The following is a 16,300-nucleotide window of genomic DNA, read 5'->3' as shown; positions in this document are numbered from 1 at the left end:
ATAGTTATCATCCGCTGGTGTGAACACTAATATAGTTATCGCTATAGTTATCATCAGCTGGTGTGGACACTAATATAGTTATCGCTATAGTTATCATCAGCTGGTGTGAACACTAATATAGTTATCGCTATAGTTATCATCCGCTGGTGTGAACACTAATATAGTTATCGCTATAGTTATCATCAGCTGGTGTAAACACTAATATAGTTATCGCTATAGTTATCATCCGCTGGTGTGAACACTAATATAGTTATCGCTATAGTTATCATCCGCTGGTGTGAACACTAATATAGTTATCGCTATAGTTATCATCAGCTGGTGTGAACACTAATATAGTTATCGCTATAGTTATCATCAGCTGGTGTGAACACTAATATAGTTATCGCTATAGTTATCATCAGCTGGTGTGAACACTAATATAGTTATCGCTATAGTTATCATCAGCTGGTGTGAACACTAATATAGTTATCGCTATAGTTATCATCAGCTGTTGTGAACACTAATATAGTTATCGCTATAGTTATCATCAGCTGGTGTGAACACTAATATAGTTATTGCTATAGTTATCATCAGCTGGTGTGAACACTAATATAGTTATCGCTATAGTTATCATCAGCTGGTGTGAACACTAATATAGTTATCGCTATAGTTATCATCAGCTGGTGTGAACACTAATATAGTTATCGCTATAGTTATCATCAGCTGGTGTGAACACTAATATAGTTATCGCTATAGTTATCATCAGCTGGTGTGAACACTAATATAGTTATCGCTATAGTTATCATCAGCTGGTGTGGACACTAATATAGTTACCGTTATAGTTATCATCAGCTGGTGTGAACACTAATATAGTTATCGCTATAGTTATCATCAGCTGGTGTGAACACTAATATAGTTATCGCTATAGTTATCATCAGCTGGTGTGAACACTAATATAGTTATCGCTATAGTTATCATCCGCTGGTGTGGACACTAATATAGTTATCGCTATAGTTATCATCCGCTGGTGTGAACACTAATATAGTTATCGCTATAGTTATCATCCGCTGGTGTGAACACTAATATAGTTATCGTTATAGTTATCATCCGCTGGTGTGGACACTAATATAGTTATCGTTATAGTTATCATCCGCTGGTGTGAACACTAATATAGTTACCGTTATAGTTATCATCAGCTGGTGTGGACACTAATATAGTTATCGTTATAGTTATCATCCGCTGGTGTGGACACTAATATAGTTATCATTATAGTTATCGTCAGCTGGTGTGAACACTAATATAGTTATCGCTATAGTTATCATCCGCTGGTGTGAACACTAATATAGTTATCGCTATAGTTATCATCAGCTGGTGTGAACACTAATATAGTTATCCCTATAGTTATCATCAGCTGGTGTGAACACTAATATAGTTATCGCTATAGTTATTATCCGCTGGTGTGAACACTAATATAGTTATCGCTATAGTTATCATCAGCTGGTGTGAACACTAATATAGTTATCGTTATAGTTATCATCCGCTGGTGTGAACACTAATATAGTTATCGTTATAGTTATCGTCAGCTGGTGTGAACACTAATATAGTTATCGTTAGTTATCATCCGCTGGTGTGAACACTAATATAGTTATCGCTATAGTTATCATCTGCTGGTGTGAACACTAATATAGTTATCGTTATAGTTATCATCCGCTGGTGTGAACACTAATATAGTTATCGCTATAGTTATCATCAGCTGGTGTGAACACTAATATAGTTATCGTTATAGTTATCATCAGCTGGTGTGAACACTAATATAGTTATCGTTATAGTTATCATCCGCTGGTGTGAACACTAATATAGTTATCGCTATAGTTATCATCCGCTGGTGTGAACACTAATATAGTTATCGTTATAGTTATCATCAGCTGGTGTGGACACTAATATAGTTATCGTTATAGTTATCATCCGCTGGTGTGGACACTAATATAGTTATCATTATAGTTATCGTCAGCTGGTGTGAACACTAATATAGTTATCGTTATAGTTATCATCAGCTGGTGTGAACACTAATATAGTTATCGCTATAGTTATCATCCGCTGGTGTGAACACTAATATAGTTATCGCTATAGTTATCGTCAGCTGGTGTGAACACTAATATAGTTATCGCTATAGTTATCATCAGCTGGTGTGAACACTAATATAGTTATCGTTATAGTTATCATCAGCTGGTGTGAACTCTAATATAGTTATCGTTATAGTTATCATCCGCTGGTGTGGACACTAATATAGTTATCGCTATAGTTATCATCTGCTGGTGTGAACACTAATATAGTTATCGCTATAGTTATCGTCAGCTGGTGTGAACACTAATATAGTTATCGCTATAGTTATCATCAGCTGGTGTGAACACTAATATAGTTATCGCTATACTTATCATCCGCTGGTGTGAACACTAATATAGTTATCGCTATAGTTATTATCAGCTGGTGTGAACACTAATATAGTTATCGTTATAGTTATCGTCAGCTGGTGTGGACACTAATATAGTTATCGCTATAGTTATCATCAGCTGGTGTGAACACTAATATAGTTATCGTTATAGTTATCATCAGCTGGTGTGAACACTAATATAGTTATCGTTATAGTTATCATCCGCTGGTGTGAACACTAATATAGTTATCGTTATAGTTATCATCAGCTGGTGTGAACGATAATATAGTTACCGTTATAGTTATCGTCAGCTGGTGTCGACACTAATATAGTTATCGCTATAGTTATCATCAGCTGGTGTGAACACTAATATAGTTATCGCTATACTTATCATCCGCTGGTGTGAACACTAATATAGTTATCGCTATAGTTATCATCAGCTGGTGTGAACACTAATATAGTTATCGTTATAGTTATCGTCAGCTGGTGTGGACACTAATATAGTTATCGCTATAGTTATCATCAGCTGGTGTGAACACTAATATAGTTATCGTTATAGTTATCATCAGCTGGTGTGAACACTAATATAGTTATCGTTATAGTTATCATCCGCTGGTGTGAACACTAATATAGTTATCGTTATAGTTATCATCAGCTGGTGTGAACGATAATATAGTTACCGTTATAGTTATCGTCAGCTGGTGTCGACACTAATATAGTTATCGCTATAGTTATCATCAGCTGGTGTGAACACTAATATAGTTATCGTTATAGTTATCGTCAGCTGGTGTCGACACTAATATAGTTATCGTTATAGTTATCATCTGCTGGTGTGAACACTAATATAGTTATCGCTATAGTTATCGTCAGCTGGTGTGAACACTAATATTGTTATCGTTATAGTTATCATCCGCTGGTGTGAACACTAATATAGTTATCATTATAGTTATCGTCCGCTGGTGTGAACACTAATATAGTTATCGTTATAGTTATCATCAGAATCAGAATCAGAATCAGAATCAGAAATCAGAATCAGAAAGAGCTTTATTGCCAAGTGTGCTTTCACACACAAGGAATTTTTTTTGGTGCTGAAGCTTCCAGTGCACATAAACAATACAATACAACACGGTAATAAAAAAAAAATTCTAAGAATAAAAATATGAAGAAAAATATGAACCGTATAAGGTCACGGTTACGTTTAGTCAGAAGACGTAGATTATGAGCATTTACAGTATTTGGGTGGAGAGAATAAATATAAATAATAAATAATATAAGTAATATAAGTAATCACCTGAGTTTAGGAGATATTGCACTAAAAAGTGGGAATAATTGCACTTACAGGCATTTGCCTTGGGGGGGGGGGGGGGGGGGGGGGTAACTGTTCAAGAGGGAAATGGCCTGTGGGAAGAAACTGTTCCTATGCCTAGATGTTCTAGTGGCCAGTGATCGGAGTCGCCGTCCTGACGGTAACAGTTCAAACAAGAGGCGTCCGGGGTGAGTGGAGTCTGTGATGATTTTACCCGCTCTCTTCCTCACTCTGGAAGAGTACAGGTCCTGGAGGGTTGGCAGTTTGGCACCAATAATCCTCTCTGCAGTCCGGATGGTACGTTGCAGTCTCCTGATGTCTGATTTGGTAGCTGAACCAAACCAGACAGTGATGGAGGTGCATATAACCGACTCAATGACAGCTGAGTAGAACTGAATCAGCAGGTCCTGTGGCAGGTTGAATTTCCTCAGCTGACGAAGGAAGTACAGTCTCTGCTGAGCCTTTTTCACATTGGAGTCGATGTGATTGTCCCACTTCAGGTCCTGAGAGATGGTAGTTCCCAGGAACCTGAATGACTCCACTGCGTCCACAGTGCTGTTCATGATGGTGAGTGGGGGGAGTGCTGGGATGTTCCTCCTGAAGTCCACTATCATCTCCACCGTTTTGAGCGCATTCAGCTCAAGGTTGTTATAACTGCACCAGACAGCCAGCTGTTCAACCTCCAGTCTGTAAGCAGACTCGTCACCGTTCTGGATAAGGCCGATGACAGTGGTGTCATCTGCAAATTTCAGAAGCTTGACAGAGGAGTCTTTAGAAGTGCAGTCATTGGTGTACAGGGAGAAGAGCAGTGGGGAGAGAACGCACCCCTGGGGGGGCACCAGTGCTGATTGTAAGAGTGCTGGATGTGAGTTTACCCAGTCTCACTCGCTGCTGCCGGTCTGTCAGGAAGCTAGAGATCCATTGACAGATTGAGATCAGCTGGAGTGAACACTAATATAGTTATCATCCGCTGGTGTGAACACTAATATAGTTATCGTTATATTTATCATCCGCTGGTGTGAACACTAATATAGTTATCGTTATAGTTATCATCAGCTGGTGTGAACACTAATATAGTTATCGCTATAGTTATCATCCGCTGGTGTGAACACTAATATAGTTATCGTTATAGTTATCATCCGCTGGTGTGAACACTAATATAGTTATCGTTATAGTTATCATCCGCTGGTGTGAACACTAATATAGTTATCGTTATAGTTATCGTCCGCTGGTGTGAACACTAATATAGTTATCATTATAGTTATCGTCCGCTGGTGTGAACACTAATATAGTTATCATTATAGTTATCGTCCGCTGGTGTGGACACTAATATAGTTATCGCTATAGTTATCATCCGCTGGTGTGAACACTAATATAGTTATCGCTATAGTTATCATCAGCTGGTGTGAACACTAATATAGTTATCGTTATAGTTATCATCCGCTGGTGTGAACACTAATATAGTTATCGTTATAGTTATCATCAGCTGGTGTGGACACTAATATAGTTATCGCTATAGTTATCGTCCGCTGGTGTGATCACTAATATAGTTATCGCTATAGTTATCATCCGCTGGTGTGAACACTAATATAGTTATCATTATAGTTATCATCAGCTGGTGTGGACACTAATATAGTTATCGCTATAGTTATCATCAGCTGGTGTGAACACTAATATAGTTATCGTTATAGTTATCATCCGCTGGTGTGAACACTAATATAGTTATCGCTATAGTTATCATCCGCTGGTGTGAACACTAATATAGTTATCGTTATATTTATCATCCGCTGGTGTGAACACTAATATAGTTATCGTTATAGTTATCATCAGCTGGTGTGAACACTAATATAGTTATCGTTATAGTTATCATCCGCTGGTGTGAACACTAATATAGTTATCGTTATAGTTATCATCAGCTGGTGTGAACACTAATATAGTTATCGTTATAGTTATCATCCGCTGGTGTGAACACTAATATAGTTATCGCTATAGTTATCATCAGCTGGTGTGAACACTAATATAGTTATCGTTATAGTTATCATCCGCTGGTGTGAACACTAATATAGTTATCGCTATAGTTATCATCCGCTGGTGTGAACACTAATATAGTTATCGTTATAGTTATCATCCGCTGGTGTGAACACTAATATAGTTATCGTTATAGTTATCATCAGCTGGTGTGAACACTAATATAGTTATCGCTATAGTTATCATCAGCTGGTGTGAACACTAATATAGTTATCGTTATAGTTATCATCAGCTGTTGTGAACACTAATATAGTTATCGTTATAGTTATCATCAGCTGTTGTGAACACTAATATAGTTATCGTTATAGTTATCATCAGCTGGTGTGAACACTAATATAGTTATCGTTATAGTTATCATCCGCTGGTGTGAACACTAATATAGTTATCGCTATAGTTATCATCAGCTGGTGTGGACACTAATATAGTTATCGCTATAGTTATCATCCGCTGGTGTGAACACTAATATAGTTATCGCTATAGTTATCATCCGCTGGTGTGAACACTAATATAGTTATCGCTATAGTTATCATCAGCTGGTGTGAACACTAATATAGTTATCGCTATAGTTATCATCAGCTGGTGTGAACACTAATATAGTTATCGCTATAGTTATCATCAGCTGGTGTGAACACTAATATAGTTATCGCTATAGTTATCGTCCGCTGGTGTGAACACTAATATAGTTATCGTTATAGTTATCATCAGCTGGTGTGAACACTAATATAGTTATCGTTATAGTTATCATCCGCTGGTGTGAACACTAATATAGTTATCGTTATAGTTATCGTCCGCTGGTGTGAACACTAATATAGTTATCATTATAGTTATCGTCCGCTGGTGTGAACACTAATATAGTTATCATTATAGTTATCGTCCGCTGGTGTGGACACTAATATAGTTACCGCTATAATTATCATCCGCTGGTGTGAACACTAATATAGTTATCGTTATAGTTATCATCCGCTGGTGTGAACTCTAATATAGTTATCGCTATAGTTATCATCCGCTGGTGTGAACACTAATATAGTTATCGTTATAGTTATCATCAGCTGGTGTGAACACTAATATAGTTATCGCTATAGTTATCATCCGCTGGTGTGAACACTAATATAGTTATCGCTATAGTTATCATCAGCTGGTGTGAACACTAATATAGTTATCGCTATAGTTATCATCAGCTGGTGTGAACACTAATATAGTTATTGCTATAGTTATCATCAGCTGGTGTGAACACTAATATAGTTATCGCTATAGTTATCATCCGCTGGTGTGAACACTAATATAGTTATCGTTATAGTTATCGTCCGCTGGTGTGAACACTAATATAGTTATCGTTATAGTTATCGTCCGCTGGTGTGGACACTAATATAGTTATCGTTATATTTATCGTCCGCTGGTGTGAACACTAATATAGTTATCGTTATAGTTATCATCCGCTGGTGTGAACACTAATATAGTTATCGTTATAGTTATCATCCGCTGGAGTGAACACTAATATAGTTATCGTTATAGTTATCATCAGCTGGTGTGGACACTAATATAGTTATCGCTATAGTTATCATCAGCTGGTGTGAACACTAATATAGTTATCGCTATAGTTATCATCCGCTGGTGTGGACACTAATATAGTTATCGTTATAGTTATCATCCGCTGGTGTGAACACTAATATAGTTATCGCTATAGTTATCATCAGCTGGTGTGAACACTAATATAGTTATCGCTATAGTTATCATCAGCTGGTGTGAACACTAATATAGTTATTGCTATAGTTATCATCAGCTGGTGTGAACACTAATATAGTTATCGCTATAGTTATCATCCGCTGGTGTGAACACTAATATAGTTATCGTTATAGTTATCGTCCGCTGGTGTGAACACTAATATAGTTATCGTTATAGTTATCGTCCGCTGGTGTGGACACTAATATAGTTATCGTTATATTTATCGTCCGCTGGTGTGAACACTAATATAGTTATCGTTATAGTTATCATCCGCTGGTGTGAACACTAATATAGTTATCGTTATAGTTATCATCCGCTGGAGTGAACACTAATATAGTTATCGTTATAGTTATCATCAGCTGGTGTGGACACTAATATAGTTATCGCTATAGTTATCATCCGCTGGTGTGAACACTAATATAGTTATCGCTATAGTTATCATCAGCTGGTGTGAACACTAATATAGTTATCGCTATAGTTATCATCCGCTGGTGTGAACACTAATATAGTTATCGCTATAGTTATCATCAGCTGGTGTGAACACTAATATAGTTATCGCTATAGTTATCATCAGCTGGTGTGGACACTTATATAGTTATCGTTATAGTTATCGTCAGCTGGTGTGAACACTAATATAGTTATCGTTATAGTTATCATCAGCTGGTGTGGACACTAATATAGTTATCGTTATAGTTATCATCCGCTGGTGTGAACACTAATATAGTTATCATTATAGTTATCATCAGCTGGTGTGGACACTAATATAGTTATCGTTATAGTTATCATCAGCTGGTGTGAACACTAATATAGTTATCGCTATAGTTATCATCCGCTGGTGTGAACACTAATATAGTTATCGCTATAGTTATCATCCGCTGGTGTTAACACTAATATAGTTATCGCTATAGTTATCATCCGCTGGTGTGAACACTAATATAGTTATCGTTATAGTTATCGTCAGCTGGTGTGGACACTTATATAGTTATCGTTATAGTTATCGTCAGCTGGTGTGAACACTAATATAGTTATCGTTATAGTTATCATCCGCTGGTGTGAACACTAATATAGTTATCGTTATAGTTATCGTCAGCTGGTGTGGACACTTATATAGTTATCGTTATAGTTATCATCCGCTGGTGTGAACACTAATATAGTTATCGTTATAGTTATCATCCGCTGGTGTGAACACTAATATAGTTATCGTTATAGTTATCGTCAGCTGGTGTGGACACTTATATAGTTATCGTTATAGTTATCATCAGCTGGTGTGAACACTAATATAGTTATCGCTATAGTTATCATCAGCTGGTGTGAACACTAATATAGTTATCGCTATAGTTATCATCCGCTGGTGTGAACACTAATATAGTTATCGTTATAGTTATCATCCCCTGGTGTGAACACTAATATAGTTATCGTTATAGTTATCATCAGCTGGTGTGAACACTAATATAGTTATCGCTATAGTTATCATCCGCTGGTGTGAACACTAATATAGTTATCGCTATAGTTATCATCCGCTGGTGTGGACACTTATATAGTTATCGTTATAGTTATCATCAGCTGGTGCGGACACTAATATAGTTATCGTTATAGTTATCATCCGCTGGTGTGAACACTAATATAGTTATCGCTATAGTTATCATCCCCTGGTGTGAACACTAATATAGTTATCGTTATAGTTATCATCCGCTGGTGTGAACACTAATATAGTTATCGCTATAGTTATCATCAGCTGGTGTGAACACTAATATAGTTATCGTTATAGTTATCATCCGCTGGTGTGAACACTAATATAGTTATCGTTATAGTTATCATCCGCTGGTGTGAACACTAATATAGTTATCGCTATAGTTATTATCCGCTGGTGTGAACACTAATATAGTTATCGTTATAGTTATCATCCCCTGGTGTGAACACTAATATAGTTATCGTTATAGTTATCATCCGCTGGTGTGGACACTTATATAGTTATCGTTATAGTTATCATCAGCTGGTGTGAACACTAATATAGTTATCGCTATAGTTATCATCCGCTGGTGTGAACACTAATATAGTTATCGTTATAGTTATCATCAGCTGGTGTGAACACTAATATAGTTATCGTTATAGTTATCATCAGCTGGTGTGGACACTAATATAGTTATCGTTATAGTTATCATCCGCTGGTGTGAACACTAATATAGTTATCGTTATAGTTATCATCAGCTGGTGTGAACACTAATATAGTTATCGTTATAGTTATCATCAGCTGGTGTGAACACTAATATAGTTATCGTTATAGTTATCATCAGCTGGTGTGAACACTAATATAGTTATCGCTATAGTTATCATCAGCTGGTGTGAACACTAATATAGTTATCGTTATAGTTATCATCAGCTGGTGTGAACACTAATATAGTTATCGCTATAGTTATCATCAGCTGGTGTGGACACTAATATAGTTATCGCTATAGTTATCATCCGCTGGTGTGAACACTAATATAGTTATCGCTATAGTTATCATCAGCTGGTGTGAACACTAATATAGTTATCGTTATAGTTATCGTCCGCTGGTGTGGACACTAATATAGTTATCGTTATAGGTTTCGGAAGTAGAAGTGACTCACAGGAAAGCTGATCTGCTGTAGGAAGTTTCCTTCTGGACAGGTGTCACGCACCAACACTTCAATCGGTCCACCGATGCCACAGCAGTCAAACTGGCACACAGACACACGGCTGTTAGATGACCTCATAGTGTGTGTGTGTGTGTGTGTGTGTGTGTGTGTGTGTGTGTGTGTGTGTGTGTGTGTGTGTGTGTGTGTGTGTGTGTGTGTGTGTGTGTGTGTGTGTGTGTGTGTGTGTGTGTGTGTGTGCAGCTTACAGTGTTGTGGAATAGCTTGAGGGTCATGGCTTGACCGGGACTCCTGGTGTTCAGATATTGAGCGTAGATCGTTCTGTAGAAATTGGCCAACTCTTCTGATACCTACAGCACAGCAAACACACAACTGCCTTCAGATCTGCACTATTACACAGAGATGTGCTGCTGATGATCTGTGTGTGTGTGGGTGTGTGTGTGTGTGTGTGTGTGTGTGTGTATACCTGTCCACTCCACATGAAGGCCATCACGCCTGCTGCTATTTCAATGATGATCAGAAAAGTCAGCAGGCCAGAAAACTGAACATCAGAAAAACAGAAATGTTATCAGTACATACACAGCTCAGATTATATTGTAAGTTTCATCAGACACACACAAAGGAAAGAAGAGAATAGCCATGACTTTTCCAGCCTTTCTTGGCTGAGACTGCATTAAGTTCATGGCAGGTTTCACAGTTTACTGGTTTAGGAAAAATTCTCTGTACAAATCTGAGTTTGAATCCTGAAGGTGTTTTACAGCTTTGTCAACATATGCAGTTCTTTAGGAGATGATCTTGAGTTATATCTGCTGTATGAATAAGAGCTGCATCTGTAATAAGTATGTTCCTCACCACACCAAGAGCAGATTTGCTGTTGCTACAAGCGCCACAATCGCCGATAACAGCGACCAGCACCATCAGAGAGCCAGTGATGATCAATACTGACACACCTGCCAGACAGACCACAGACACGGAGAAGCTTACAGACTGAAAGGTGAGTGTTAATATCCTGTAATTCAACAGATGTCAAATGAGAACCAGGAGAAGGACGAACCGATAATGAACTGGGAGGTGTTCAGATCGATGTCGAAGAATCCTCTGGTTTCAGCGCCGAACCGGAGCCAAATTCCCAGAGCGACTAGCACGAATCCCACCAGCTGAAAGACACAACATCACTGCATCATCATCATCATCATCATCATCATCATCATCATCATCATCATCATCACAATCATCATCATCATCATCATCATCATCACAATCATCATCATCATCATCATCACCACAATCATCATCATGTGCAGCCACAGACGAACCTACGCTACATTTCAGCTGCTCTATAAAGTGATGAACAGCACTTTGACTCCGAATTTAGTTTTGTACAATCGAGTGAAATGGGAACATTTCAGGTTCTGTGGCAAATCAGCTGTAAACAGCCGCGACCATGTAAATACATGACGAGGTAAAGTGGAAAACGGCAATACACACAACTACAAACTTGTCACTTTATTTTTAATGGTGGTTTTGCTTAGAAGCCAGATCTTGGAGATCTGGAAAAGGCCCAATGGCAGTGCCAATGCCATGGGCATGTGAGATTTGCATGCGTAACTCCGCCTACCCACGTGGGTATATAAAGAAGTAGCTGGCATGATCGCATTATGTTTCTGCTTCGGAGCCAAGGGTTACATACCTCTTCACTCCAAAAGCCTTCTGAGTTAACTGTCAGTTCTTTGAGATAACAAGAACCTCCAGTTGGTGTTGGTGTCAACGGATCCCATACTTCCTGCCTGCTGATCTGACGATCCAGTACCCAGCTGGTGTGTGGTCCCTGGGCACTTCGGCATCGACTGCGAGGTTATCCTCTCACAAAAAGAGCTCACACGTGGCACGTCCTTTTCAGGATGGCTCGCCCGTGTGCTTCTGGGTGCGGTCGGTCTCTGCCGCCTTCTGATGGGCACAATCACTGCCTGACGTGTTTGGGCTTTCAGCACGCTCAGGCGGCGCTTGTGGATGAGTTGTGTTCAGAACTCTGTTCTGGAGCGAGAGTCCCCTCTGCCACACCCCAATCTGACGTCTCCACGAGAGGTGGCACTTTGGCTGGTGGCCAGGGTGACCTAAGGGTACCCGCGAGCATTAGAATCGAGCCGTCGGCTTCAGGTTGACTCCAGATGACGATGAGATGTCGATCGCCGCATCTCAAGGTGGGCTAGAGTCCTCTGAGGATGATGATTCAGCTGTGCTGCCGCCCTTGGGTGTGCTAGCATTGCCCGAGTCGGACCCAGAGCTGACAGCCATGCTTTCCCCTGCAGTAGATTCAAGATTCTAGATTCTTTATTGTCACTATATCAATTATAGCAAACTTTAGTGCAATCCATTCAGTGCAGTCACCTATATTTAGTGCAACTAAAACATTTAGCGGCACTTGGGTTCATTTCTTTATTCGTTTATTTGATAGGGACCAAGCATATTCATGAACATTGTTGTATAAAAACACAATGTAAATATGCCAGTATTAGTAAAAATAACTATTTTTCGTCTGCAGTCCCTAAGTCTGATTAAGGTTGGAGGGGAACTCTCCGCCCCGACCTGAGCGCTCCTGGTTGGACAATTAGTTCTTGTGGGCACCGCGTCAGGACGCCCCATTGTCTTCCCACGATTGTTCCGTGACCTCCTCTGCCTTCTCCGCCCTCCGTGGGGAGGCGGCAGCTAAAGGGTACACTGGGATTCCCCTGGTTGAGTGCTCTGTTGCGATGCAACTGTGTACCCAGAGCGCCTCCTCCTGGCGAGGCGATCCCTCTCCAAGGCCTGTAGATTTTCATCTTCAATGGTGGCGAAATCCTACAGAGATGCGGGGCAGGCGGCTGCTTCTCAGCAGCCTTCACACGGGCCGCACCGAGGAAGCCGTCACAGTCCGCTCCGGATGCGGACAGCTCAGGGATGGGCAGTTCTTTCCGGGAGACGGTAGCAGGACCGCTCCTTCCCCTGGTGGAGGGCCGGGGGAGAATCTTTTGTTCATCTGCTGGCCCACGGGTCAGCAGCACCCTAATGGGGTTAAAGAAAGAACTGACACTCCCATTCCTTGTCCCTCTCTGTCGCCAGCCTCCTCTCAGAGCAGACCCCAGTGGAACGCGCGTCCTTCCCTGGTCTCCTCTGTCAGTCAATAGCACAGACCCGATCTGGCATCTCGGTTACGTATGTAACCCTCATTCCCTGAGGAGGGAATGGAGACGTAACGTCCCTCTGCCACATCCGCTGTACCGCTGGAACGGCCGAGAGCTCAGCCTTGGCTCCTCAGCAGGTCAGCATAATGCGATCATGCCAGCTACTTCCTTATATACCCACATGGGTAGGCGGAGTTACGTATGCAAATCTCGCATGCCCATAGCATTGGCACTGCCATTGGGTGTTTTCTAGCTCTTGAAGATGACTGGCTTCTAGGCGAAACCCCCATTCGTCAGTCACTGACGTTACGTCTCCATTCCCTCCTCAGGGAACGAGGGTTACATACGTAGCCGAGACGTTAAACTGTGACTACTATAATCTTACCGTTAGCCTCAATGAAACTGGCCTAGAGTTAAACTCAGTTAAATGTCATTATAATCCAGCAAAACCGCTCGGATCCCATGCATTAAGGACAAAGCTTTTTTTTTCTTTAAATGTTTTATTACCTTTTAATAGATCTAATGAAATTTAACTAACTGTTATTTCGATGAGAACCTCATGAAAGATCGATATCAGCGGCTTACATAAGTTAGGAGTTAACTCCTGAAAATATGATTGTTTTTAAAGGGGCAGTTCAACCCAAAAAAGAGACCATTGACTCCCCATAATGCCCTTCCAAACCTGAATTAATGTATTTCTGTGTAATATAAAAGAAAATCATTTAAATCTGTTTTTTTTTTCTTCCCCATACAATATTCAATGGTCGCCTAACCAAAGTGGTTTGGTTGCCAACATTCTTCAAAGTATCTTCTTTTGTTCTTCACGGAAGAGAGAAAGTCATACAGGTTTAGACACGAGGGTGAGTAAATGATGACAGAATTTAATACTGCATCCTTGCTCAACATCACTGTGAGAAAAAAGTACAATATTATGTTTGTCATCTTCATTTGTAGTAAGTTCAAAAACATCCATCATTAGGGTAGAGAGTGTGTGTGTGTGTGTGGGGGGGGGGGTTACATTACAGTGAAACAAAACATAAATGTGACTAGACTTTTTGAGAAGTTTTGAGTGACTATGGCAGGAGTTAATCACCAAATATTTTTTTATGTTTAATTTTTAAAAATTTGTTATATTTCTTATAAATAACATATGCTCTCAAACTACACCCTTCACAGTTCATCTATCATACGTCCCTATGATAACCTGCAGACCAATGTTCTCTTAAACACTAATATCTGAAATGATGGCGCAATATGTCGCTGGTGTCAGCTTCTCCGAGGACATGTTTATCCCTGTTGCCAAACGCAGTGCATAGCAACAGGGGAAACGGATCTCGACCGCCTTTAGTGGTCATTTCGGGGAAAACATGTGGGGGCGTTTTCCCCCACTCTGCTCTATTTGTCTTAGTTTTATTTATTTACTCCAGTTTAAGGCCCTAACCCCAGCAAAAACACTCACGGGGAACTCATGGGCCGGTGGGCTGGGTTTGCAGACCCGAGTCCTGACTACACTGCAAAACATGCTCTTCTTACTTATTTTGTCTTGTTTCTAGTCTAAATATATCTACAAATTCTACCATTAAGAAACATTTACTAGACAAATATAAATGAATGTCTTGTTTTAGGAAAAATAACTCAAAATGAAGAGAGTTTTTGCTTAAAATAAGATAAATAATCTGCCAATGGGGTGAGAAAAATAATCTTGTTTTCTGTTTGAATGAAGATGATTTTTCTCACCCCAAAACAAGGCAAATTCTTTTGCTTGTCTAGTAAAGACTTCTAGTTTTAGATATTTTGACTGAAAACAGGACAGATACTGAGTAAGAAAGCATTATTGTGCTGCAGTAGACACGGCTATAGGCTACGCCAGAGAACATGAGGCAGAGATTTGACTCACACGGGCTGAAAGTGAAACTAGCGCTCCAGTCCCATATTTGCAGGTGTTTAAAACATTTATAGGCCGTTTTTATCAGAGGAGAGCCAATAGACAAGCACATATGAACAAACCCTGAGCCATACTCACAGCGAACAGAATGTTGAACAAGATCAGGAAACATTTACACATCTGCGCGCACCCGTCCATCCCGAGCCGGTTTACTTCACTGCAGACACACATTATAGTACATTACCCCGATACAGCCCTTCGTGCTCGGGACATTTACATATAATATATGTGCTCTGGACACACAAGTTAATAAGCAACCCCAACAACGTATTTCTTAAAAAATACCTTTATATATATATATAATTTCTATGCTCATGATTTAGAGTGTCCATCGTTATATAAATAATAAACTTGCCTTGCCTCGTAATGAAGAAAAGAGCTGATATTATCGCGATCGACTGCGGAGCTTTGTTCAGTTGCTGTCCTCGGTGAAATGTTTCCTCACTCTCTCTTTCTCTCTCACACACACACACACACACACACACACACACACACACACACGCCTGTTTGCTCTGCGGTGACGGGGCACTGGCTGAGGGAAGAGTTTCTGTAGTGTGGAAACGAAACCTTATTCGTCTGGTGTTGTGTAATTAAAAAAAAAACTCTTAAAAAAAGGGGGAGTATTTACACTGAAACCTTGAATCAGGAAGGAATATATATATATATATATATATATATATTATATATATATATATTATATATATTATATATATATAGTTTCAATTCCCTTTTTGGTATGATTTCAGATATGCTTCAGACCAGGGCTGGACTAAATATACAGTGAGGAAAATAAGTATTTGACAGTTCTCCCACTTAGAAATCATGGAGGGGTCTGAAACTGGCGTTGTAGGTGCATGTCCACTGAGAGACATAATCTAAAAAATAAAATTAAAAAAATCCAGAAATCACAGTGTATGATTTTTATTTATTTGTATGATACAGATGCAAATAAGTATTTGAATGCCTGATAAAATCAATGTTAATATTTGGTCGAGTAGCCTTTGTTTGCGTTAGCAGAGGTCAAGCGTTTGCTGTAGTTCTTCAGCAGGTTTTGCTCTGCAGGAGGGATTCTTGCCCACTCCTCCACACAGATCTCCTCTAGATCCGTCAGGT

General features: G+C 39.6%; 1 protein-coding gene across 3 annotated transcripts in view; it reads right to left on the bottom strand.

Moving 5' to 3' along the window:
- zgc:65811 (uncharacterized protein LOC393524 homolog) overlaps nucleotides 1-15,682 on the bottom strand; it is a 38,575-nt gene extending 22,893 nt beyond the window's left edge. For 2 of the 3 annotated variants that reach the window (XM_067453615.1, XM_067453600.1), the window contains exons 1-7: nucleotides 15,548-15,681; nucleotides 15,266-15,344; nucleotides 11,136-11,238; nucleotides 10,934-11,031; nucleotides 10,548-10,622; nucleotides 10,330-10,431; nucleotides 10,076-10,165 (exon numbers count right to left, since the gene is read on the bottom strand). In XM_067453615.1, the coding sequence (XP_067309716.1) occupies nucleotides 10,076-10,165; nucleotides 10,330-10,431; nucleotides 10,548-10,622; nucleotides 10,934-11,031; nucleotides 11,136-11,238; nucleotides 15,266-15,325 (528 nt within the window). In that variant the 5' untranslated portion in view covers nucleotides 15,326-15,344; nucleotides 15,548-15,681. Of the gene's footprint in view, nucleotides 1-10,075; nucleotides 10,166-10,329; nucleotides 10,432-10,547; nucleotides 10,623-10,933; nucleotides 11,032-11,135; nucleotides 11,239-15,265; nucleotides 15,345-15,542 lie in introns of all 3 variants that reach the window. The other variant, XM_067453607.1, reaches the window with a different exon arrangement.
- Between the last annotated feature and the right edge of the window lie 618 nt (nucleotides 15,683-16,300).

Source organism: Pseudorasbora parva, chromosome 2, assembly GCF_024679245.1.
Source record: "Pseudorasbora parva isolate DD20220531a chromosome 2, ASM2467924v1, whole genome shotgun sequence".
NCBI classification, from domain to species: domain Eukaryota; kingdom Metazoa; phylum Chordata; class Actinopteri; order Cypriniformes; family Gobionidae; genus Pseudorasbora; species Pseudorasbora parva.
The sequence above is the reverse complement of the archived record's forward strand: the minus strand, read 5'-3'. Positions and strand labels throughout refer to the sequence as shown.